This window comes from Heterodontus francisci, chromosome 1 (genome assembly GCF_036365525.1).
Source record: "Heterodontus francisci isolate sHetFra1 chromosome 1, sHetFra1.hap1, whole genome shotgun sequence".
NCBI lineage: Eukaryota > Metazoa > Chordata > Chondrichthyes > Heterodontiformes > Heterodontidae > Heterodontus > Heterodontus francisci.
The window spans coordinates 3,346,324-3,371,549 of NC_090371.1; the positions used below are offsets into that span (position 1 = coordinate 3,346,324).

At 47.6% G+C, this 25,226-nt stretch overlaps 1 protein-coding gene across 4 annotated transcripts in view; it reads right to left on the minus strand.

Annotated features, from left to right (window-relative positions):
• Positions 1–1,299: 1,299 nt before the first annotated feature.
• LOC137365475 (dynactin subunit 1-like) overlaps positions 1,300–25,226 on the minus strand; it is a 336,296-nt gene continuing 312,369 nt past the window's right edge. For all 4 annotated transcript variants that reach the window (XM_068028030.1, XM_068027981.1, XM_068027938.1 and 1 more), the window contains 4 exons: positions 23,750–23,939; positions 23,562–23,656; positions 23,097–23,183; positions 1,300–2,328 (listed from right to left, as the gene is read on the minus strand). In XM_068028030.1, the coding sequence (XP_067884131.1) occupies positions 2,191–2,328; positions 23,097–23,183; positions 23,562–23,656; positions 23,750–23,939 (510 nt within the window). In that variant the 3' untranslated portion in view covers positions 1,300–2,190. The remainder of the gene's footprint in view (positions 2,329–23,096; positions 23,184–23,561; positions 23,657–23,749; positions 23,940–25,226) is intronic.

The window sequence follows — 25,226 nt, forward strand, 5'->3', positions numbered from 1 at the left end:
GGTAGAGAATTCCACAGGTTCACCACTCTCTGATTGAAGACATTTCTCCTCATCTTGGTTCTAAATGGCATACCCTGTATCCTGAGACTGTGATCCCTGGTTCTGGACTCCCCAGCCATCAGGAACATCCTGCCTGCATCTAGCCTGTCTAGTCCTGTTAGAATTTAATAGGTTTCTATGAGATCCCCTCTCAATCTTCTAAACTCTAGTGAATATAGTCGACCCAATCTCTCCTCATACATCAATCCTGCCATCCCAGGAATCAGCCTAGTAAATCTTCTTTGCACTCCCTCCATGGCAAGAACATCCTTCCTCAGATAAGGAGACTCAAACTGCACACAATACTCCAGATGTAGTCTCACCAAGGCCCTGTATAACTGCAGTAAGACACCCTTGCTCCTGTACTCAAATCCTCTTGTAATGAAGGCCAACATACCATTCGCCTGCTTGCTGCACCTGAATGCTTGCTTTCAGCGACTGGTGTACAAGGACACCCAGGTCTCATTGCACCTCCCCCTTTCCCAATCTATCACCATTCAGATAATAATCTGCCTTTCTGTTTTTACAACCAAAGTGGATAACTTCACATTTATCCACGTTATACTGCATCTGCCATGCATTTGCCCACTCGCCCAAATCACATTGGAGCTCTTTGCATCCTCCTCACAGCTCACATTCCCCCCCCTCCCCCAGCTTTGTGTCGTCTGCAAACTTGGAAATGTTGCATTTAGTTCCCTCACCCAAGAATAGCTGGGGCCCAAGCACTGATCCCTGTGGTACCCCACTAGTCGCTGCCTGCCACTCAGAAAAAGACCCATATATTCCTACTCTTTGTTTCCTGTCTGTCAACCAATTCTCAATCCATGCCAGTATATTACCCCCAATCCCATGTGCTTTAATCTTGCACACTAACATCTTATGTGGGAGCTTTCTGAAAATCCAAATACACCACATCCATTGGTTCTCCCTTATCTATTCTACTAGTTACATCCTCAAAAAACTCCAGTAGATTTGTTAAGCATGATTTCCCTTTCGTAAACCCATGCTGACTTTGTCCAATCCCATTTATGTTTTCCAGGTGTTCTGCTATCACATCCTTTATAATAGACTCTAGCATTTTCCCCACTACTGATGTGGGGGGGGTGTGTGTCAACGCTGGGAAAGGGGGGGAGGCAATGCCAGGGGAGGGCGCGGTTCAGCACTAGGTGGGCTGAGTGTGGGAAGGTGTGGGCTGATCCCTGAATCATGGACTGCTCCAAGTAACTATGTCTCAACAAAAGGAAAAGCAGAGAGAATTGATTTGAAGACAACCCAGGCAACAGGCGAACATTTATTAATGAGTTGGTGTGATGAGCAGGTGCTCCGGACAGACTGACTGAATACAACTAACTTCAATAAACATGCAACAGACTGTACAGAGAAACTGCTCAAACACACAGAAACTCACCATTAGACCCAGTCAACACATCCAGCATCAAACAAGGACGGAGATGGGGGGGGGGGGTGTTGGAGACATGGGTGGGGGGGATGGAGACAGGGGTGGGGGGGATGGAGACGCGGGGGGGAATTGAGACAAGGGAGGGATGGAGAGAGTGGATGGGCAGATGGAGAGTGCGTTACTAATGTGCTGTCCACAGAGTTTGTATCCTCTTCTTGATAAATTGCTCGCGAGGTTTTTCGGGAAGTGAGCTGGGAAAGCTAATCGGAAAGTGAGCTATGAAAGCTTATCGGGAAGTGAGCTGGGAAAACTTCGGGAAGTGAGCTGGGAATGTTGTAGGGAGGTCAGTGACCATTGACTAGGAGGTGAAGTCAGGAGCCCAATCAGACTGTGATCCGAGAGCAGTGTGCGAGGCCCCCCCCAGGACGATTAGCCAAACTATTGGGAAGGATACAATGAGGGGGAGAGTTGAATAACTGTGGCACTGACTGGGTCTGATCTATGGATAGAATGTCACTATAATGACAGAGTACACACTGAGCTGAGGGAACAGTTCTTGGAGCTGTAGGCTGCGAGGGGTTAATTCCCGACAGGGGCAGTGTGTAGACAGAGCTTTATCTAAACTGCCTCTGGGTCACACACTTAGTAATAAATGAGGCAGTGGTTAGGAATTAGCGAGATTAGCAGGTTGGGTACTCCTGGGTTGAAGATTAGATTAGTGTCCTGATGACGAGGGGCCCTGGCCCAGGTTCCTAGGAGATGAGGCGGCTGTGCAGGTCATAGAGCTGATCCCGGAGCAGGACGATACGGTGAAGCTGACCTTCACCGGGTGGACATGGCAGAGTGACTTTACCCACACAAATCGCATCCATCCTCTGCTCCTCCTTAGCCTGTGGTAGGAAACAAGACATCAGTTACAGGTCAGCAATGAAACAGCTTACAAGACACAAACAGGCCATTCAGACTGCGTCAGGATTTACTGACCACTCCAGCAAATAGTCCTAATGACATTGATCTACCCTGTTCCCATTCCCTGCTCCTTCCTCCCAGTCTCTAATCCACAGTTTCTGTCTCAACCACTAACTCTGGAAGTGAATCCCACAGCCTCACAACTCTCTCCTGCTCTGTCCTCAATCACTTCCATTTAATCTTCTATCTCTGGCCTCTCGTTGTAGACCCTCAATTACTGGAAATCATCTGCTTCTATCCACCTGTCCCATCCTTTCACCATTTTAAACACTTCATCACATCATTCTGATCAAAACCATGCTAGTTAATACAAAAAATGTAAAATTAACCAACACTGCAGCTTTGCTGTTGAATTCGAAAAGCTTTATTCTGATACTGGACTTAACCCAGAGATCAAAGGTTCAAATCCCAAAAGTGTAAGTTTGTAAAAATTACATTCAATAAATCTGATTATTTATAACCTGCACCAGAAAACTTGTTGGATTGTGATTACAAACCTAACAGGCTCACCGATAGCCTTCAGGGAAGTGAATCTGCAACCAATCCTGATCTGGGCTACAGAGAGTCATAGACATTTACAGCACAGTAGGAGGCCATTTGGCACATCAAGCCCGTGCCAGCTCTCCACAGAGCTATGCAGTCAGTCTCACTACCCCTCATGGTACAGCTAGTGCCACACTGAAAGATTAATGTTCACAGGGCACAAAGGGAGCTTCGCCACAGATTCCGGATTGGTGCTGCTTCCATATTGAAACCTCTGTAAATCCCGCAAACACCATCAACTCCACTCTCCCACCCCTGGCAGACCTGTACCCACCACCCTGAAGATCCCAAGCAGACGAGAGCCTATTTGTAACATATATTCTGGCTCAATTTTAATGGGTAGTTACAGTGAATGAGTTGGTGAGGCAAAGCTGGATAATTACTGCAGGAAACGGATGAAGAGGAAGCGGGTGAAGAGGAACTGGGTAAAGAGCAATTGGGTGTGCACTGAGTGCTGCTGGACGGCACAGAGTGTGAAGAAGGGAGTTTGGTGAGAGAGGGAGTTCGGTAAGGAGGGGAACTATAAATTAAGAAAAATAAATTTAATTAAATTAACACAATAAAGATGGCAGGACAAGTGATGTGTTGTGGCTGCAGTTATATGGGAGCTCCTGGATGCCGAGCTGCAGACACTGCGATGCATCAGGGAGGGGGAAAGTTAACTGGACACACTGTTTCAGAAGGCATTCACACCCTTCAGGATAGGGGCATCTGTTTTGGTCAGTAGTCAGGGACAGGAGGGTGTGACTGCGAGTGAGGCAGGTAAGGGGACTGAGAAGGTGGGAGTGGAGGAGCCTCAGCCCTTGCAACTGAGCAATAAGTTTGGGGTTCTTGCAGCTTATATTGGCAAAAGCGAGGGCTGTAGTGTGGATGAGCAGACTGACCGTGGTACAGGAAGTCGTTCAAGTGGGGGGAGCAAATAGAAAAGTAGTGGTAGTAGGGGGCAGTAACAATGAGGGGGATTGACACTGTTCTCTGCAGCAAAGAGCGAGATTCCAGATGGCTGTGTTGCCAGCCCGGTGCCAGGGTTTGGGACATCTGCTCAGGGTTGGAGAGAAACTTACAGTGGGAGGAGGAGGATCCAGTCGTCGTGGTCCATGTAGGTACCAATGATATGGATAGAACATGGAAGGAGGTTCTACATAGTCAGTCTGAGGAGATACACACTAAATTAAGCAGAACCTCAAAAGGTAATAATCTCTGGATTATTACCTGAGCAACATGCAAATTGGAGTAGGGCAAATGAGATTAGAGAGATGAATGCGTAGCTCAAAGACTGGTGTGGAAAAAGTGGGTTCCAGTTCGTGGGGCACTGGCACCAGTACTGGGGAAAGTGGGGGCTGTACCTTTGGGACGGTCTACACCTGAACTGTGCTGGGGCCAGTGTTCTAGTGAGCTGCATAACTAGGGAAGTAGAGAGGGTTTTAAACTAAATAGTGGCGGCAAGGGATCAGATTTGGGAAGATGTGGTAAATCAAAGAGTAGAGACAAAGCAAGTGAGAAAGGTATTAATATGGGAAATGATAAACAGACAGTGACAGAAAGGGACAGTGATTACAAATCTTAGAGTAAATCAGCAGACAAGGCTAGAGGTTACAAAATTAGAGTCATAGAGAGATACAGTACTGAAAAAGGCCCTTCGGCCCACCAAGTCTGTGCCAACCATTAACCACCCATTTTATACTAATCCTACATTAATCACATATTCCCTACCACATCCCCACAATTCTCCTACCACCTACCTACACGAGGAGCAATTTACAATGGCCAATTTACCTATCAACCTGCAAGTCTTGGGCTGTGGAGGAAACCTGAGCACCCGGAGGAAACCCACGCGGTCACAGGGAGAACTTGCAAACTCCATACAGGCAGTACCCAGAACCAAACCCGGGTCACTGGAGCTGTGAGGCTGCAGTACTAACCACTGTGCCACCCCCAATTGACTCTGTATCTGAATGTGAGTAGCATTTGAAACAGAACAAAACAGATGTACTGATAGCGCAATTCCTTGTTTGCACTGGAGTGCTGACTTGGGTTGCATTAGAGTGTTAAAGTGGAAGTTTGGTGACTGAGGAAGTTCGGTGAGGAGGGAGCGAGGAGCTCCTTTCATTTCCTACCTGTCCTCAGAGTGAGGGGAGCCGAGAGTCTCCAAAGAGCACAGCTGACTGGTGAGTAAGTCCTGGTGGGTATTTTTCATAGTGGATTGAATTGTAAGTCATTGTTTTAGCAAGACTTAGTTTTTTTAAAAAATTATAATCTTCTAAAGTTTTAAATTTAAAGGGTTTAGTCATGGCAGGAGAGCTTGAAGCCGTGGTTTGCTCCTCTGGCTGCATGTGGGATTCCGGGAACATTTCCAGTCCCGGGACCAGCACGTGTGGAGGAAGTGTGTCCAGCTGCAGCTCCTGGAAGCTCGGGTTTCAGAGCTGCAACAGCGGCTGGAAACACTGTGGAGCATCCGTGAGTCTGAGAGCATTGTGGATAGCACATATAGAGAGGTGGTCACACCGCAGCTGAAGGGACTTGAGGAAGGAAGGGAATGGGTGACCATCAGGCAGTCCAAGAGAATCAGGCAGGTACTTCAGGAGTCCCCTGGGGTCCCGCTTGAAAGTCGGTATTCCATTTTGGAGGCTGGTTCCTCTAGGGAGTGCGGACAGAGCCAAGCTTCTGGCACCGCAAGCAGCCTGTCTGCACAGGAAGGGGGAAAGAGAGGAAGAGCAATAGTAATAGGGGATTCTATAGTCAGGGGAACAGATAGGTGCTACTGTGGCCGTCAACGTGACTCCAGCATGGTGTGTTGCCTCCCTGGTGCCTGAACAGCTGCAGGGCATCCTGAATGGGGAGGGTGATGAGGCAGAGGTCATGGTACATGTTGGTACCAATGACATAGGTAGAAAGAGGGATGAGGTCTTGCATCAAGAATTCAGGGAGTTAGGCAGTAGACTAAAAAGCAGGACCTCTCGGGTTGTAATCTCTGGATTACTCCCAGTGCCACGTGCTAGCGAGTATAGAAATAGGAGAATAGCACAGATCAATGTGTGGCTTAAGAGTTGGTGCAGGAGGGAGGGTTTTAGATTCCTGGACCACTGGGACCGTTTCTGGGGGAGGTGGGACCTGTAAAAGAGGGACGGTCTACATCTGAACCAGAGGGGAACTAACATCCTTGCTGGCGGGTTTGCTAGTGCTGTTGGAGGAGTTTAAACTAATTTGGCAGGGGGAGCGGATGCAGACTCCTAGCAGAATAGGGACACAGCTAAACACAGGAAAGCGAACAAGTCAGAGGGAATACAGCGGAAGTAAGTTTCAAGGGAGTCAGACCAGGATGGAAGGCCTCTACTTTAATGCCAGAAGTATTGCAGGTAAAATGGATGACATAAATTGGGACCTGAATATTGAAGGGTACATGACATTTAGGAAGGACAGGAAACTAAGAAAAGGTGGAGGGGTGGTTCTGTTAATTAATGATGGTATTAGCAGAATAGAGAGAGATGACCTAAGTTCAGGAAACCAGGATGTAGAAGCGCTTTGGGTTGACAAGAGAAATGATAAAGGCAAGAAGTCACTTGTGGGAGTGGTGTACAGGCCCCCTAACAGTAACCACACTGTCGGACGGGGTATAAAGGAAGAAATAATGGGTGCTTGTCTGAAAGGCATGGAGATAATCATGGGGGTTTTTAATCTACATACAGACTGGAAAAATCAGATGGGCAAAGGCAGCTGAGATGAGGAGTTCATAGAATGTTTTCGGGATAGTTTCTTGCAACAGTATGTTCTGGAGCCAACCGGACAGCAGGCTATACTAGACCTGGTATTGGTGCAATGAGATAGGATTAATTAATGACCTCACAGTGAAGGTGCCCCTAGGCAGCAGTGATCATAATATGATTGAATTTTATATTCAGTTTGAGGGAGGGAAGAGTAGCTTTAAGACTAGTATTTTAAACTTAAATAAGGGCAATTATGAGAGCATGAAAGCAGAGCGAGCTACAGTGAACTGGCAAAGTAGGTTAAGGGACAGGTCAATAGAGATGCAGTGACAGTTCAGCCATGAACTTATTGAATGGCAGAGCAGGCTCAAAGGACTGAGTGGCTTACCCCTGCTCCTAGTTCGTATGGCAGACATTTAAAGGGATATTTCAGAATACATGGAATAGATTTCCAATGAGAAAGAAAAATTGCAAGTGGAGGACCCACCATCCGTGGTTAACTAAAAAAGTTCAAGATATTGTGATGAAAACCACACCTGCCAAACTGAGATATTATTTTCGCGACATGGAACATTATTTTTGAACTGTTACTGGACTTGAAATAAGTTGTTTAAAAAGACAACAGTGGCTGAAAGCATGGCTGCACATTTGCATTCCAAAAGACAGTTGCGTGAAGACGACAATGGGAGTATTTCCTGATTCAATTAGCCAGATGGATTTTTGTCAATAGAGTGTCTGGTGAGCTTGAAGGAATCCATAAACCTCGCAGAACAGGCTGTTTTTCAAACAGGGAGCTAATCACATGGCTAACCTGCTGGCCAACCTGGAGTTAACTAATTGTGCTCACAATTCCAAAATAAGGAGGAAGAGACTGCAACTGAACTTGAAGAAGAGAGCACCTCTCTCCCCTTCAAAGTTCCAGGGACCCATGGAAGTAACTTAAGCCTCAAGACAGAAGTCCAGCGAAACAAGTTTGAAAGTGTGCACTGTGCTCCAACGAGAACTGCAAGACTTAACTTCAATCAAAGATTTTACATCCAATCCAAAACCAGTAATTGAACTCCAGCTATTACTTCAAACCTTTCCCATTCTTTCTCCTTTTCTGTCTCTATTTGCATGTATGTTTATCGCGTATGAATGTTAGTGTGGTCGCATCGTGTATTTTTAGTAGTCTTAACTGAATTAGTGTTTTAAGGTTAATAAACTTACACCTTTCTTATTTAAATCTGAGAAAACCTGTCTAGTTGATTTCTTTGCAATTACCATTAGCGAGCAGTGAGCAAGGACTCACTGAAGGGAAGCTAAAAACACTGTTTTAAAAATTAAACCCCATTATGGCCAAACCAGGGAAGGCTGAGAGGGGAGCCCTAGACCCCTGCCTCACCTGGTCGTAACAGAAATTTGGGGGCTAGTGTCCCGGATTGGACCCACAGAAAAACGAGAAATTGGAAGTGGGAAGTCAAATTGATCCTAATCAGAAAGAGAAAACTAACATGTCTGCGACTGAAGCCAGTAACTCCCGAAGTCAGGGTGAAGTAACTTGGGATAAGTTAAAGGCACTGTCTATTGAGGAGTTGAGAAATATGGCTGAGCTGTGTGGCATCACTGTACATACCGAGGCTAGAAAGTCTGAACTCCTAAGACTAGTGGCTAACCATTTTTCCCTGGAATCTGAAGAAGCAGAAACAGGGTTAGAGATCGACTCCGACAAGGTATTGCGAGCAAAGATACAATTGGAACAGAGGAAACTTGATTTAGGGGAGAGAGGGAGGGAAAGAAAGAACCGTCTAGAAGGAACGTGAAGTAAGAGGCAGCTTGAGTTAGCTAGGGGGTGACAGAGTAAGCCCTGTGAAAGCATGGAAAATACAAGTGTGGGGCTGTGTACGGAATGGTTAAAATTTTCCCAACTGATCCCAAAATTCAATGAGGGAGATGTGGAAGAATTTTTTGTATCTTTTGAGAAACTGGCAAGGCAGCTAAAGTGACCGGCTGAGACTTGGACTCTTCTGTTGCAAAAGGAAAAGCCCATGAGGTTTATTCCCTGTTGCCAGATGAGAGTTCATCAAATTATGAACTGACAAAAAATGCTATCCTTGGGGCATATGAGCTAGTACCGGAAGCCTACTGCCAGAAGTTCTGAACCCTCAGGAAGCAGGCTGATCAAACTTACCTGGAGTTTGAGAGAAGTAATCAGCTGGTTTTTGACCAGTGTTTGAGGGCTCTTAAAGAGCAGCCCAGCTATGAAAACCTCAGAGGTAATTTTGCTAGAGGAATTTAAAAACTCTGTCCCCCTCTCCATAAAGACTCATGTAGAGGAACAAAAAGTTCATAGAGCCTGGCAGGCAGCAGTGCTGGCTGATGAGTTTGCTCTACTATACAAGTCGGTTCCCCAGGGAAAAACTTTTCCTAGTCACTCCCACAAATCCAAAAAGGACAAAGGGTGGGAAGGTGATAGGAGCCCAAGCAATCCTGGGAGAGAAAGAAAAGCAGGACACCTAGGAGGCCCTCCTCCAGCCATAAAGGAAGGTGCTGTGAGCAACATTGAGACCTGGAGACCTGTGTGCTTCCATTGTAATAAAGCAGGTCATCTAAGAGCTGACTGCTGGAAACTACGGGGAAAGCCTGTCGGGTTAATCAGGCCACACCCGCTCAGTGACGGAGAAGGGACTCTGATGGAAAGCACAGCAGAACAAGCTGTGGCTTTAACTGTAACAGTAGTAAGGCCCAGGAAACATACTGCTGTAGGTGCAGGAAAATTTAATAGGATTCCTGAAGGTTATCAGGATTTTGTGCCTGAAGGGAGAGTAACCCCATACCCCTCAAAGGGGGCAAGCAAGCCCATAGTACTCCTCAGGGATACAGGGGCCAAGTGCCACCAGATCCCTTTTACTGGGAAAAGGCCTGACCTTCCCCCAGAGTGTAGTAAACACCAGAATGGTAGTGAATGGTATTGGAGAGCAGTGTACGCCTGTACTTTTACACCGGGTGCACTTGCCGTGCGACCTAGTTTCAGGACCGGTGACCGCAGGGATTGTCCCTAGTTTACCTGTGGACAGGGCTGACCTACTCCTAGGTAATGATCAGGCAGGGATGAAGGTGGTAGCTTCTCCAGTGGTAAAAGAGAGCGCGCAGGAGGTCAGAGAGACAGGGCAGTGGCAGGAGATGGTCTCCTGCAGTTCCCCTGAATGTGTAGTCGATCAGGCCATGATCAAACCAGCTCCCCCAGAGGAGACTGCATTGACACTGCAGGCAGGTGACCATGAGGTCTGTCTGTCTGAGACTTTCTTTGGAAAGTTAGAAGACCCAGGGAATGGATTAAATGAATCTTCCCTAGCTGAGACTCAGCGAGCCGACCCAGTACTGAAAGAGTTAGCACAGGCTACCCAGTCTGAAAGTGAAGCACAGGGAGTCCCTGATTGCTACTATTTAAAGAATGAGATACTGATGAGGAAGCGGAGTTCTCCTCACTGACCTGAGGACAAAGAGTGGACAGTGGTTCACCAGTTAGTGGTGCTGCAGAGAAATATTAAGAATGGCCCTTGAGATTACAGTGGCTGTACATATTGGTATACAAAAAAAATCAAAGCCCGCATAAGGCAGCCTTTGACTGGCCGAAAGATGTGGTGGAGTACTTTATGAATTGCCACATGTGCCAGGTTTAGGGGAAACTCCAACCTGCAGTGAAATCTGCACCCCTAATTCCTGTATTGGCTTTTGGGAAATCTTCCAGCAGAGGGCTGGTGAATTGTAAGGGACCACTGCCGAGAACAAAAGGGGACAGACAGGTACAGGGCTGACAAAAAATTGGAGGAAAAGGGAAACCGGGACAAAGAGGACAGGATAAAGGAAATCTGAGAGGATTCCCAAATGAAAACCTCTACAGTCCGGTCATCCAACCCCAAAATATTGGAAAGATTAGACCCCACAACTTCCTATGTAAATGCAGACAATAGAAGCACCCCACCAGAGCTGCTGACAGCATTTGCAAAAACCTGTGAGAAAGAAAGTCAAGAGTGCAGAGAATCTATGAGGATGATGCCTCACCTAATTGTTAACTAATTAATAAGTAGAGTAACGAAACCAGAGGGAGAAGATTACTATATTTAGTTAGCATTTAATATTTATTGTAGAAATCTAGCTCTAGGGACCATATAGTTAAGTGTATCATAATTTAGTAAGGATTTAGTAAGTATTTATTTATTTTATATTCATTAACTAATTAGTGCTAGAAATGTCAGTTAGAGGGCTGAAGTGCTTCACCTGTGAGATGTGGGAGGTCCGTGACGCTTCCAGTGTTCCGGGCGACTACATCTGCAGGAAGTGTACCCAGTTACAGCTCCTCACAGACCACATGGATCGGTTGGAGCAGCAACTGGATGCACTTAGGAGCATGCAGGTGGCAGAAAGCATCATAGACAGGAGTTTTAGAGAAGTGGTTACACCCAAGGTGCAGGCAGATAGATGGGTGACCGCTAGAAGGGACAGGCAGTCATTACAAGAATCCCCTGTGGCTATCCCCCTCTGTAATAAGCATACCGTTTTGGATACTGTTGGGGGGGATGGCCTATCAGGGGAAAGCAGCAGCAGCAGCCAGAGCAGTGGCACCACGGCTGGCACTATTGTTCAGCAGGGAGGGACAAAGCGCAGAAGAGCAATAGTTATAGGGGACTCTATAGTCAGGTGCACAGATAGGCACTTCTGTGGACGTGAAAGAGACTCCAGGATGGTATGTTGCCTCCCTGGTGCCAGGGTCAAGGATGTCTCTGAACGGACAGGGAGATTCTGAAGGGGGAGGGTGAACAGCCAGAGGTTGTGGTACACATCGGTACCAATGACAAAGGCAGGAAGAGTGATGAGGTCCTGCAGGGGGAGTTTAGGGAGTTAGGTAGTAAGTTAAAAAACAGGACCTCTAGGGTTGTAATCTCGGGATTACTCCCTGTGCCACGTGCCAGTGAGGCTAGAAATAGGAAGATAGTGCAGCTAAGCACATGGCTGAACAGCTGGTGTAGAAGGGAGGGTTTCAGATATCTGAACCATTGGGCTCTCTTCAGAGACAGATGGGACCTGTACAAGAAGGACGGGTTGCATCTAAACTGGAAGGGCACTAATATCCTGGCTGCAAGGTTTGCTAGCGTCACTCGGGAGGGTTTAAACTAGTGTGGCAGGGGGGTGGGAACCAGAGCAGTAGGACAGCTAGTGAAATAAATGAGGAGGACATAGTAAATAAGGCCAGTAGGACTAAGAGGAAGAGCAGGCAGGGAGATGTTGCTGAGCACAGCGGGACTGGTGGTCTGAAGTGCATTTGTTTCAATGCGAGAAGTATAACAGGTAAGGCAGATGAACTTAGAGCTTGGATTAGTACTTGGAAATATGATGTTGCTATTACAGAGACTTGGTTGAGGGAAGGGCAGGATTGGCAGCTAAATGTTCCAGGCTTTAGAAGCTTCAGGCGGGATAGAACATAGAACAGTACAGCACGGTACAGGCCAGGCCCTTCGGCCCACGATGTTGTGCCGAACCCTTAACCTACTCTAAGATGAAACTAACTACCTACCCTTCATTCTACTATCATCCATGTACCTATCCAAGAGTCGCTTAATGTCCCTAATGTATCTGCTTCTACTACCACCGCTGGCAGCGCATTCCACGCACCCACCACTCTCTGTGTAAAGAACCTTCCTCCAATCACCTTAAAATTATGCCCCCTGGTGATAGCCCTTTCCACCCTGGGAAAAAGTCTCTGACTATCCACTCTATCTATACCTCTCATCATCTTGTACCCCTCTATCAAGTCACCTCTCATCCTTCTTCGCTCCAATGAGAAAAGCCCTAGCTCCCTCAATCTTTCTTCGTAGGACATGCCCTCCAGTCCAGGCAGCATCCTGGTAAATGTCCTCTGCACCCTCTCTAAAGCTTCCACATCCTTCCTATAATGAGGCGACCAGAACTGAACACAATATTCCAAGTGTGGTCGAACCAGGGCCTTATAGAGCTGCAGCATAACCTCGCAGCTCTTAAACTCAATCCCCCTGTTAATGAAAGCCAACACACCATACGCCTTCTTAACAACCCTATCAACTTGGGTGGCAACTTTGAGCGATCTATGGACATGGACCCCAAGATCCCTCTGTTCCTCCACACTACCAAGAATCCTGTCTTTAAGCCTGTATTCTGCATTCAAATTCGAGCTTCCAAAATGAATCACTTCACACTTTTCCAGGTTGAACTCCATCTGCCACTTCTCAGCCCAGCTCTGCATCCTGTCAATGTCCCGTTTCAACCTACAACAGCCTTCCACACTATCCACAACTCCAGCAACCTTCGTGTCATCGGCAAACTTGCTAACCCAGCCTTCCACTTCCTCATCCAAGTCATTTATAAAAATCACAAAGAGCAGAGGTCCCAGAACAGATCCTTGTGGAACATCACTGGTCACTGAGCTCCAGGCTGAATACTTTCCATCTACTACCACCCTCTGACTTCTATTGGCCAGCCAATTTTGTATCCAGACAGCCAACTTTCCCTGAATCCCATGCCTCCTTACTTTCTGAATGAGCCTACCATGGGGAACCTTAACAAACACCTTGCTAAAATCCATATACACCACATCCACTGCTCTTCCTTCACCAATGTGTTTTGTCACATCTTCAAAGAATTCAATAAGGCTTGTGAGGCATGACCTGCCCCTCACAAAGCCATGCTGACTGTCTCTAATCAAACCATGCTTTTCCAAATAATCATAAATCCTGTCTCTCAGAATCCTCTCCAATAATTTGCCCACTACCGACGTAAGACTGACTGGTCTATAATTCCCAGGGTTATCCCTATTCCCTTTCTTGAACAAGGGAACAACATTTGCCACCCTCCAATCATCCGGTACTACTCCAGTGGACAGTGAAGACGCAAAGATCATCGCCAAAGGCGCAGCAATCTCTTCCCTCGCTTCCCGTAATATCCTTGGGTATATCCCGTCTGGCCCCGGGAACTTATCTGTCCTCATATCATTCAAAATTTCCAGCACATCCTCCCTCTTAACCTCAACCTGTTCGAGCATATCAGCCTGTTCCACGCTGTCCTCACAAACGACCAGGTCCCTCTCACCAGTGAATACTGAAGCAAAGTATTCATTTAGGACCTCCCCTACCTCCTCCAACTCCAGGATGTAAAAGGGGGATGTAAAGGGGTGGGGGAGTTGCATTACTGGTTAAGGAGAATATCACAGCTGTACTGCAGGAGGACACCTCAGAGGGGTCATGCAGCGAGGCAATATGGGTGGAGCTCAGGAATAGGAAGGGTGCAGTCACGATGTTGGGGGTTTACTACAGGCCTCTCAACAGCCAGCGGGAGGTAGAGGAGCAAATCTGTGTAGACAGATTTTGGAAAGATGTAAAGGTAACAGTTGTGGTGGTGGGTGATTTTAACTTCCCCAATATTGACTGGGACTCACTTAGCGCTCGGGGCTTGGATGGGGCAGAATTTGTGAGGAGCATCCAGAAGGGCTTCTTGAAACAGTATGTAGATAGTCCAACTAGGGATGGGGCCATTCTGGACCTGGTATTGGGGAATGAGCCCGGCCTGGTGGTCGAAGTTTCAGTAGGGGGAGCATTTCTGAAGCAGTGACCATAATTCCATAAGTTTTAAGGTACTTGTGGATAAGGATAAGAGTAGTCCTTGGGTGAAGGTGCTAAATTGGGGGAAGGCTAATTATAACAATATTAGGCAGGAACTGAAGAATTTAGATTGGGGGCGGCTGTTTGAGGGTAAATCAACATCTGACATGTGGGAGTCTTTCAAACGTCAGTTGAACAGAATCCAGGACCAGCATGTTCCTGTAAGGAAGAAAGACAAGTTTGGCAAGTTTCGGGAAGCTTGGATAACACGGGATATTGTGAGCCTAGTCAAAAAGAAAAAGGAAGCATTTGTAAGGGCTGGAAGGCTAGGAACAGATGAAGCACTTGAGGAATATAAAGACAGTAGGAAGGAACTTAAGCAAGGAGTTAGGAGGGCTAAAAGGGGTCATGAAAAGTCATTGGCAAACAGGATTAAGGAAAATCCCAAGGCTTTTTATACATATATAAAGAGCAAGAGGGTAACCAGGGAAAGGGTTGGCCCACTCAAGGGCAGAGATGGGAATCTATGTGTGGAGCCAGAGGAAATGGGCGAGGTGCTAAATGAGTACTTTGCATCAGTATTCACCGAAGAGAAGGACTTGGTGGATGATGAGTCTAGGGAAGGGAGTGCAGATAGTCTCAGTCATCTCATTATCAAAAAGGAGGAGGTGTTGGGTGTCTTGCAAAGCATTAAGGTAGATAAGTCCCCAGGGTCTGATGGGATCTACCCTAGAATGCTGAGGGAGGGAAGGGAAGAAATTGCTGGGGCCTTGACAGAAATCTTTGCATCCTCATTGGCTACAGGTGAGGTCCCAGAGGACTGGAGAATAGCCAATGTTGTTCCTTTGTTTAAGAAGGGTAGCAAGGATAATCCAGGAAATTATAGGCCGGTGAGCCTTACGTCAGTGGTAGCGAAACTATTAGAGAGGATTCTTCGGGACAGGATTTACTCCCATTTGGAAACAAACGAACTTATTCGCGAGAGACAGCATAGTTTTGTGAAGGGGAGTTCCTGTCTTACTAATTTGATTGAGTTTTTTGAGGAAGTGACAAAGATGATTGATGAAGGAAGGGCAGTGGATGTTATCTATATGGACTTTAGTAAAGCCTTTGACAAGGTCCCGCATGGCAGACTGGTACAAAAGGTGAAGTCACACGGGATCAGAGGTGAGCTGGCAAGATGGATACAGAGCTGGCTCGGTCATAGAAGACAGAGGGTATCAGTGGATGGGCGTTTTTCTGAATGGAGGGATGTGACTAGTGGTGTTCCGCAGGGATCAGTGCTGGGACCTTGGCTCTTTGTAGTATATATAAATGATTTGGAGGAAAATGTAGCTGGTCTGATTAGTAAGTTTGCGGACGACACAAAGGTTGGTGGAGTTGCGGATAATGATGAGGATTGTCAGAGGATACAGCAGGATATAGATCGGTTGGAGACTTGGGCGGAGAAATGGCAGATGGAGTTTAATCCGGACAAATGTGAGGTAATGCATTTTGGAAGGTCTAATGCAGGTGGGAGGTATACAGTAAATGGCGGAACCCCTAGGAGTATTGACAGGCAGAGAGATCTGGGCGTACAGGTCCATAGGTCACTGAAAGTGGCAACGCAGGTGGATAAGGTAGTCAAGAAGGCATACGGCATGCTTGCCTTCATCGGTCGGGGCATAGAGTATAAAAATTGGCAAGTCATGCTGCAGCTGTACAGAACTTTAGTTAGGCCACACTTAGAATATTGCGTGCAATTCTGGTCGCCACACTACCAGGAGCCGGCTTTGGAGAGGGTACAGAGGAGGTTTACCAGTATATTGCCTGGTCTGGCGGGCATTAGCTATGAGGAGAGGTTGGAAAAACTCGGATTGTTTTCACTGGATCAACGGAGGTGGAGGGGCGACATGATAGAGGTTTACAAAGTTATGAGCGGCATGGACAGAGTGGATAGTCAGAAGCTTTTTCCAAGGGTGGAAGAGTCAGTTACTAGGGGACATAGGTTTAAGGTGCGAGGGGCAAAGTTTAGATGGGATGTGCGAGGCAAATTTTTTTACACAGAGGGTGGTGAGTGCCTGGAACTTGCTGCCAGGGGAGGTGGTGGAAGCAGATACGATAGCGACATTTAACAGACATATTGGCAAATATATGAATAGGAAGGGAATAGAGGGATATGGGCCCCGGAAGTGCAGAAGGTGTTAGTTTAGGCAGGCATCAAGATCGGCGCAGGCTTGGAGGGCCGAATGGCCTGTTCCTGTGCTGTACTGTTCTTTGTTCACCTCGTCGAAGTGCGGCAGGGGAGTGCCGTGGAATCTGGGCAAATACCTGGCAAGCAGGAGTGTCCCAGAGGACAAAGGGAAGATTAGCAAAGAATCCTCTTCCACAGTCAGGAGCAAAGGGAAACAACCATCACGACTCACCAGAGCACTGAAAGAGTTCAGAGTGGATCCACCCACTGCCAACTCCCATGATCAGAACTCCAAACCAGAGCTAATTAAATCTAACCCTCCCCACTGCAGACTTCAACAGGAACAAAGCCGCCCGAAGCAGTCACGGAAATGTGCAAACTGCAAACCTCCCAAAAATCACGTTTATTGGGATGTCCATTCCCAACGTATTGCAGGCTGATAGTGAAGAAACTTTAAACCCCTTTGGGCAACACATAGTAACATAGCAGCAGGAGCAGAAGTAGGCCCTTCAGCCCATCAAGCCTGCTCCGCCATTCAATACAATCATGGCTGATCATCCACTTCAATGCCTTTTTCCCCACACTATCCCCTTATGTCATTGGTATTTAGAAATCTGTCATCTCTGCTTTAAACATACTCAATGACTGAGCTTCCACAGCTACATTTCCAATGATTCCTCTCCCCTGTTCTTTTCTCCCAGTCCAGAAAATCACCCTGTTAGTATCATTCCAATGATTCACAACCCTCTGAGTAAAGAAATTTCTCCTCATCTCTGTCCTAAGTGGCTTCCCCCTTATTTTGAAATTGTGTCCCCTGGTCCTAGACTCCCCAACCAGGGGAAACATCTTACCTGCATCTACCCTGTCTATCCCTTTCAGTATTTTGTAGGTTTCAATGAGATCACCTGTCATTCTTTGAAACAATTTCACCTGTCATCCATGGTTCCCTAATCTTGCCATTTCAATCCCTCATTTTCACAGGAACATGTCTCTCCTGCACGCTAATCAACCTCTCTTTAAAAGCCTCCCACATATCAAATGTGGATTTACCTTCAAACAGCTGCTCCCAATCTACATTCCCCAGCTCCTGTCGAATTTTGGTATAGTTGGCCTTCCCCCAATTTAGCACTCTTCCTTTAGGACCACTCTCGTCTTTGTCCATGAGTATTCTAAAACTTACGGAATTGTGATCACTATTCCCAAAGTAGTCCCCTACTGAAACGTCAACCACCTGACCGGGCTCATTCCCCAACACCAGGTCCAGTATGGCCCCTTCCCGAGTTGGACTATTTACATACTGCTCTCGAAAACCTTCCTGGATGCTCCTGACAAATTCTGCTCCATCTAGACCTCTAACATTAAGTGAATCCCAGTCAATGTTGGGAAAATTAAAATCTCCTATCACCACCACCCTGTTGCTCCTACAGCTTTCCATAATCTGTTTACATATTTGTACCTCTATCTCACGCTCGCTGTTGGGAAGCCTGTAGTACAGCCCCAACATTGTTACCGCACCCTTCCTATTTCTGAGTTCTGCCCATATTGCCTCACTGCTCGAGTCCTCCATAGTGCCCTCCTTCAGCACAGCTGTGATATCCTCTTTGACCAGTAATGCAACTCCTCCACCCCTTTTACCTCCCTCTCTATCCCGCCTGAAGCATCGATATCCTGGGATATTTAGTTGCCAATCATGCCCTTCCCTCAACCAAGTCTCAGTAATAGCAATAACATCATACTCCCAGGTACTAATCCAAGCCCTAAGTTCATCTGCCTTACCTACTACACTTCTTGCATTAAAACAAATGCACCTCAGACCACCACTCCCATTGCGTTAGAATTAGATCTCTAATTCTGGGATATTTCTTGTATCTTCCTCAGTGAAGACAGACACAAAGTAATCATTTAGCTTCTCTGCCATTTCTCTATTTGCCATTATAAATTCTCCTGATTCTGCCTGTGATGGACCCACATTTGTCTTAGCCAAGCGTTTCCTTTTTACATACCTGTAGAAGCTTTCACAGACCATTTTTATATTTTTTGCTAGCTTACGTTCATATTCTAGTCTCCCTTTATCAGTTTCTTCGTCCTCCTTTGCTGTATTCTAAAATCCTCTCAATCCTCAGGTTTGCTACTATTTCTGGCAACTTTATAGGCTTTTTCTTTTAATCTTATACAATCCTTAAAAAGACCACAACAGTGGCTGAAAACATGGCTGCACATTTGCATTCCAAAAGACAAGTGCATGTAGAAGAAAATGGGAGTATTCCGTGATTCAATTAGCCAGATAGATTTTTGTCAATAGAGATGATCGAGACACTGAGACTCATGGAGCCAGCATTCCACCCCCACATTGAATCTGGAGAGCCTGAAGGAATTCACAAACCTTGCAGAAGAGGCTGTTTTTAAAACAGGGAGCTAGTCACATGACTAACCTGCTAACCAACCTGGAGTTTATTTTTAATTTTTATTTATTTTATTTAGAGATACAGCACTGAAACAGGCCCTTCGGCCCACCGAGTCTGTGCCGACCAACAACCACCCATTTATACTAATCCTACATTGATCCCATAGTCCCTACCACATCCCCACCATTCTCCTCCCACCTACCTACACTAGTGGCAATTTACAATGGCCAATTTACCTATCGACCTGCAAGTGTCTGGGAGGAAACCGGAGCACCCGGCAGAAACCCACACGGTCACAGGGAGAACTTGCAAACTCCGCACAGGCAGTTAATTGCATTATGTTCACAGAACGGTTTGGGAAGAGACTGCAACTGAACTTGAAGAAGACAGCACCTCTCTCTCTTCCAGGGACCACGGGAGTAACTTAAGCCTCAAGAAAGAGGTCCAGCGAAACAAGTTTGAAAGTGTGCACAGGGCGCCAATGAGAACTGCAAGACTTGACTTCAATCAAAGACTTTACATCCAATCCAAAACCAATAACTGAACTCCAGCTATTACTTCAAACCTTTCCCCTTCTTTCTCCTCCTCTGTCTCTGTTTGCGTGTGTGTTTATTGCGTATGCATGGGAGCGTGGTCGCGTCACATATTTTTAGTAGTTTAACTGAATTAGAGTTTTAAGGTGAATAAACTTACACCTTTCTTGTTTAAATCTGAGAAAACCTGTCTGGTTGATTTCTTTGCAATTACAATTAGAGAGCAGTGAGCAAGGACTCACTGAAGGAAGTTAAAAAACACAGTGCTTTAAAAATTAAACCCTGTTATGACCAAACCAGGAAAGGCTGAGAGGGGAGCCCTAGACCCCTGCCTCACCTGGTCATAAAAACTGTATTAAACTTAAAGAAAAAGCATATTATTGTGTATAGCTGGGAGGCAGGTCAGAAGATTGGACAGAATATAAAAAGCAGCAAAGAACGACTAAAAGATTAATAAGGAGGGAAAAATTAGAGTATGAGAGAAAGCTGGCAACAATTATAAAAACAGATAGTAAGAGTTTCTATATTATTTAAAAAAGAAAAATTAACAAAGTGAACATTAGTCCTATGGAAAGTGGGTCTGGGGAATTAATAATGGAAAATAAGGAGATGGCAGATGAATTGAACCTGTATTTTGCGTCGGTCTTCACCATGGAGGAGATAAGTAACATCCCAGTATTAGCTGTAAATCAGGAAATGGAAGGGAGGGAGGAACTCATTACAATTAACAGGGAAGTGGTACTGAACAAATTGTTGGAGCTGCGGGCTGACAATCCCCAGGACCAGATGGACTTCATCCTAGGGTGTTAAAAGAAGTGGCTAGTGAGATAGTTGTTGCTGTGGTTTCAATTTTCCAAAATTCCCTAGATCTGGGGAAGGTTCCATTAGATAGGAAAATAACCAATGTAACTCCTTTATTCAAAAAGAGGGAGACAGAAAGCAGGAAACTACAGGCCGGTTAGCTTAACATCTGTCTTTGGAAAAATGTTAGAAGCTATTATTAAAGATGTTATAGCAGGGCATTTAGAAAAATTCAAGGTAATCAGGCAGAGTCAACATGGTTTTGTGAAAGGGAAATCATGTTCAACCAATTTATTGGATTTCTTTGAAGAAGTAACATGTGCTGTGGACAAAGAGGAACTGGTGAATGTACTCAGAGACAGAGTTATACAGCACAGAAACAGGCCCTTCGGCCCATCATGTCCATGTCAGCCATCAAGCACCTAACTATTCTAATCCCATTTTCCAGCACTTGGCCCATAGCCTTGTATGCTATGGCATTTCAAGTGTTCATCTAAATAGTTCTTAAATGTTGTGAGGGTTCCTGCCTCTACCACACCTTCAGGCAGTGTGTTCCAGATTCCAACCACCCTCTGAGTGAATTGTTTTCCCTCAAATCCCCTCTAAACCTCCTGCCCCTTAAATCTATGCCCCCTGGTTATTAACACCTCCACGAAGGGAAAAAGTTTCTTCCTATCTAACCTATCAATGCCCCTCATAATTTTGTATACCTCAATCATGTCCCCCTCAGCCTTCTCTGCCCCAAGGAAAACAACCCCAGTCTATCCAATCTCTCTTCACAGCTGAAATGCTCCAGCCCAGGCAACATCCTGGTGAATCTCCTCTGCACCCTCTCCAGTGCAATCACATCCTTCCTATAGTGTGGTGCCCAGAACTGTACACAGTACTCCAGCTGTGGTCTAACTAGCGTTTTATACAGCTCCATCATAACCTCCCTGCTCTTATATTCTATGCCTCGGCTAATAGAAGCAAGTATCCCATCTGCCTTCCGAACCACCTTATCTACCTGTGCTGCTGCCTTCAGTGATCTATGGACAAGTACAAGAAGGTCCCTCTGACCTTCTGTACTTCCTAGGGTCCTACCATCCATTGTATATTCCCTTGCTTTGTTAGTCCTCCCAAAATGCATCACCTCACACTTCTCAGGATTCAATTCCATTTGCCACAGCTCTGCTGCCGCTCCATGACATCCTTAACCCTAGCACCAGGGGGGCAACATACCATCCTGGAGTCACATTTGCGGCCACAGAAACGCCTATCTGTTCCCCTTACGATAGAATCCCCTAACGCTAGCTCTTCCACTCCTTTTCCTCCCCTCCTGTGCAGCTGAGCCACACATGGTGCCACAGACTTGGCTCATGCTGCAGTCCCGAGAAGCCATCTCCCCCAACAGTAACCAAAGCGGAAAATCTGAGAGATTCTTTCTTACATTTCCAGAAGGCATTTGATAAGGTACCACATCAAAGGCTATTGCAGAAAATAAAAGCTCATGGTGTAGGGGGTAACATTTTGGCATAGACAGAAGATTGGCTAGCTGACAGGAAACAGAGAGTAGGCATAAGTGCGTCATTTTCTGGTTGACAAGATGTAACGAGTAGCGTGCCCATCTTACCAGCCCATCGATATCGCCCTGTAATCTAAGACTTTCCTCCTCACTATTTACAACACCACCAATTTTCGTGTCATCTGCGAACTTACTGATCATACCTCCTATATTCACGTCTAAATCATTAATGTACACTGCAAACAGCAAGGGTCCCAGCACCAATCCCTGTGGTACACCACTGGTCACAGGCTTCCAATCACAAAAACAACCCTCAACTATCACCCTCTGCCTCCTGCCAATAAGCCAATTTTGGATCCAAATTGCCCTGGAGCCCATGGGATCTGTACTGGGGCCTGAACTTTTTACAATTTATATAAATGACTCGGATGAAGGGACCGACGGTATGGTTGCTAAATTTGCTGATGACGCAAAGATAGGTCGGAAAGTAAGTTGTGAAGAGGACAGAAGGAGGCTACAAACGGATATAGATAGGTTGAGTGGGCAAAGATCCAGCAAATGGAGTATAATGTGGGAAAGTGTGAAATTGTCCATTTTGACAGGAAGAATAAAAAAGCATATTATCTAAATGGTGAGAGATTGCAGAGCTCTGAGATGTAGAGGGATCTGGGTGTCCTACAGCATGAATTACAAAAGGTTAGAGTGCAGGTACAGCAAGTAATTCGGAAAGCTAATAGAATGTTCTCATTTATTTGAAGGGAATTGAATACAAATGTAGGGAGGTTATGCTTCAGTTATACAGGGTATTGGTGAGACCACATCTGGAGTACTGTGTACAGTACTGGTCTCCTTATTTAAGGAAGGATGTAAATGCATTGGAGGCAGTGCAGAGAAGGTTTACTAGACTAATACCTGGAATGGGTGGGCTGTTTTACGAGGCAAGGTTGGACAGGCTCGGCTTGTATCCGCTGAAGATTAGAAGAGTAAGAGGCGACTTGATTGAAACATAAGATCCTGAGGGGTCTTGACAGAGTGGATGTGGAAAGGATGTTTCCCCTTGTGGGAGAATCTAGAACCAGGGGTCACTGTTTAAAAATAAGGGGTCGCCCATTTAAGACAGAGATGAAGAGAAATGGTTTCTCTCAAAGGGTGGTGAGTCTTTGGAATTCTCTCCCTCAAAAGGTGGTGGAAGCAGAGTCTTTAAATACTTTTAAGGCAGAGGTCGATAAATTCTTGATAAGGGGGTGAAAGGTTATTGGGGGTAGGCGGGAATGTGAAGTTGAGGTTACAATCAGATCAGCCATGATCTTGAATGGCGGAGCAGGCTCGAGGGGCTGAGTGGCCTACTCCTGCTCCTAATTCATATGTTTTATGAAGAGGAAGCGGGAAGGGCTGGGAGTCCTGGAGAAATCTCACCTTGGTAAAGGCTGGATGTGGGAACGTTGCAAAATCGGAGGAAACTCGGGCCCCAGCGCGGGTCACAGACACTCGATCCACTTCATCCTGGAGAGGAGAGGAGAACTCAATGCAGGATGGCATTCACCCCCTCACCGACCCCCCCAATCAACCCCCTCCCTCCCTCGCTGATGGAGTGAGATTAACCCCCTCCCTCCCTCGCTGATGGAGTGTAATTAACCCTCTCCCTCCCTCGCTGATGGAGTGTAATTAACCCCCTCCCTCCCTCGCTGATGGAGTGAGATTAATCCCCTCCCTCCCTGATGGTGGGATTAACCCCCTCCCTCCCTGATGGAGTGTAATTAACCCCCTCCCTCCCTCGCTGATGGTGTGTGATTAACCCTCTCCCTCCCTTGCTGATGGAGTGGGATTAACCCTCTCCCTCCCTCGCTGATGGAGTGGGATTAACCCTTTCCCTCCCTGTACCTTGATGCGGTCGACACTCTCGCTGAGCTCTCTCAGTCTGACCAGATGCTGCAGGAGTTGTGCAGTTGGATTTGCTTTTCCTTCTGGGGCAGAACCTAAAACAAACAGAAATCGCTAAAGCACCTCACACCTGCTGAGGAGATCGTTCACACTTTATACACACGATCGCCTCCCTTACCCCAACTCACCTGGCCCTCGGTGCGTGATATCGACCACTCTGACCCGGGCGCTGATGTGCTGTAGGTTCTCCAGGAGCTGACAGGTCTTCCTGCTCAGAGCTCCGATCGTCGCATCCTCTGCCTGTGCCTCCCTGGTCAAGGACAACTTCGGGACATGAATTGGGGGCAGTGCAGCTAAGTCTGCTTTCATCTGTGCAGCCTGATGCCACCGGGGTGAGGGGCGGAGAGGGGGGAGAGAGAGACGGGGGGGGAAGAGGGGAGGAGGGGGGGAGAAGAGGAGGGGGGAGAAGAGGAGGGGGGAGAAGAGGAGGGGGGGAGAGGGGAGGAAGGGAGGAGGAGGGGGGGAAGAGGGGAGGAGGAGGTGGGGAAGAGGGGAGGAGGAGGTGGGGGAGAGGGGAGGAGGAGGTGGGGGAGAGGGGAGGAGGAGGTGGGGGAGAGGGGAGGAGGAGGTGGGGGAGAGGGGAGGAGGAGGTGGGGGAGAGGGGAGGAGGAGGGGTGGGAGAGGGGAGGAGGAGGGGTGGGAGAGGGGAGGAGGAGGGGTGGGAGAGGGGGGGAGAGGGGAGGAGGAGGGGGGAGAGGGGAAGGTGGGGGAGAGGGGTAAAGGGGGAAGGGGAAGAGGGGCGGGAGAGGGGAGGGGGGGAAGGTGGGGGAGGGGGGGAGGAGCGGAGAGGGGATGGGGGGAGAGGGGAGGATGGGGGGGGAGAAGAGGAGGGGGGAGAAGAGGAGGGGGGAGAAGAGGATGGGGGAGAAGAGGATGGGGGGAGAGGGGAGGAAGGGAGGAGGAGGGGGGGAAGAGGGGAGGAGGAGGTGGGGAAGAGGGGAGGAGGAGGTGGGGAAGAGGGGAGGAGGTGGGGGAGAGGGGAGGAGGAGGTGGGGGAGAGGGGAGGAGGAGGTGGGGGAGAGGGGAGGAGGAGGTGGGGGAGAGGGGAGGAGGAGGGGTGGGAGAGGGGAGGAGGAGGGGTGGGAGAGGGGAGGAGGAGGGGTTGGAGAGGGGAGGAGGAGGGGTGGGAGAGGGGGGGAGAGGGGAGGAGGAGGGGGGAGAGGGGAGGAGGAGGGGGGAGAGGGGAAGGTGGGGGGGAGGAGGAGGGGGGAGAGGGGAAGGTGGGGGAGAGGGGAAGGTGGGAGAGAGGGGAAGGTGGGAGAGAGGGGTAAAGGGGGAAGGGGAAGAGGGGCGGGAGAGGGGAGGGGGGGGAAGGTGGGGGAGGGGGGGAGGAGCGGAGAGGGGATGGGGGGGTGAGGGGAGGATGGGGGGGGAGAGAGGAGGGGGGGGAGGGGTGAAAGGGGAGGGGGGGTAGAGAAGGAGGGGGAGAGAGAGAGACAGTTGTGACAGTGTGTACGTGAAACTCTCAGCAAACATCTCACACCCCCCCTAACTGATTATCCCATCAGCCATTTCCACTGACCCCCAAACACCAGTCAGCCCCTCCCCCCACAATCCCCTCCTTCAGCAGCCCCCCCACCCCGTTATGCCTCCCCACAATTCCAT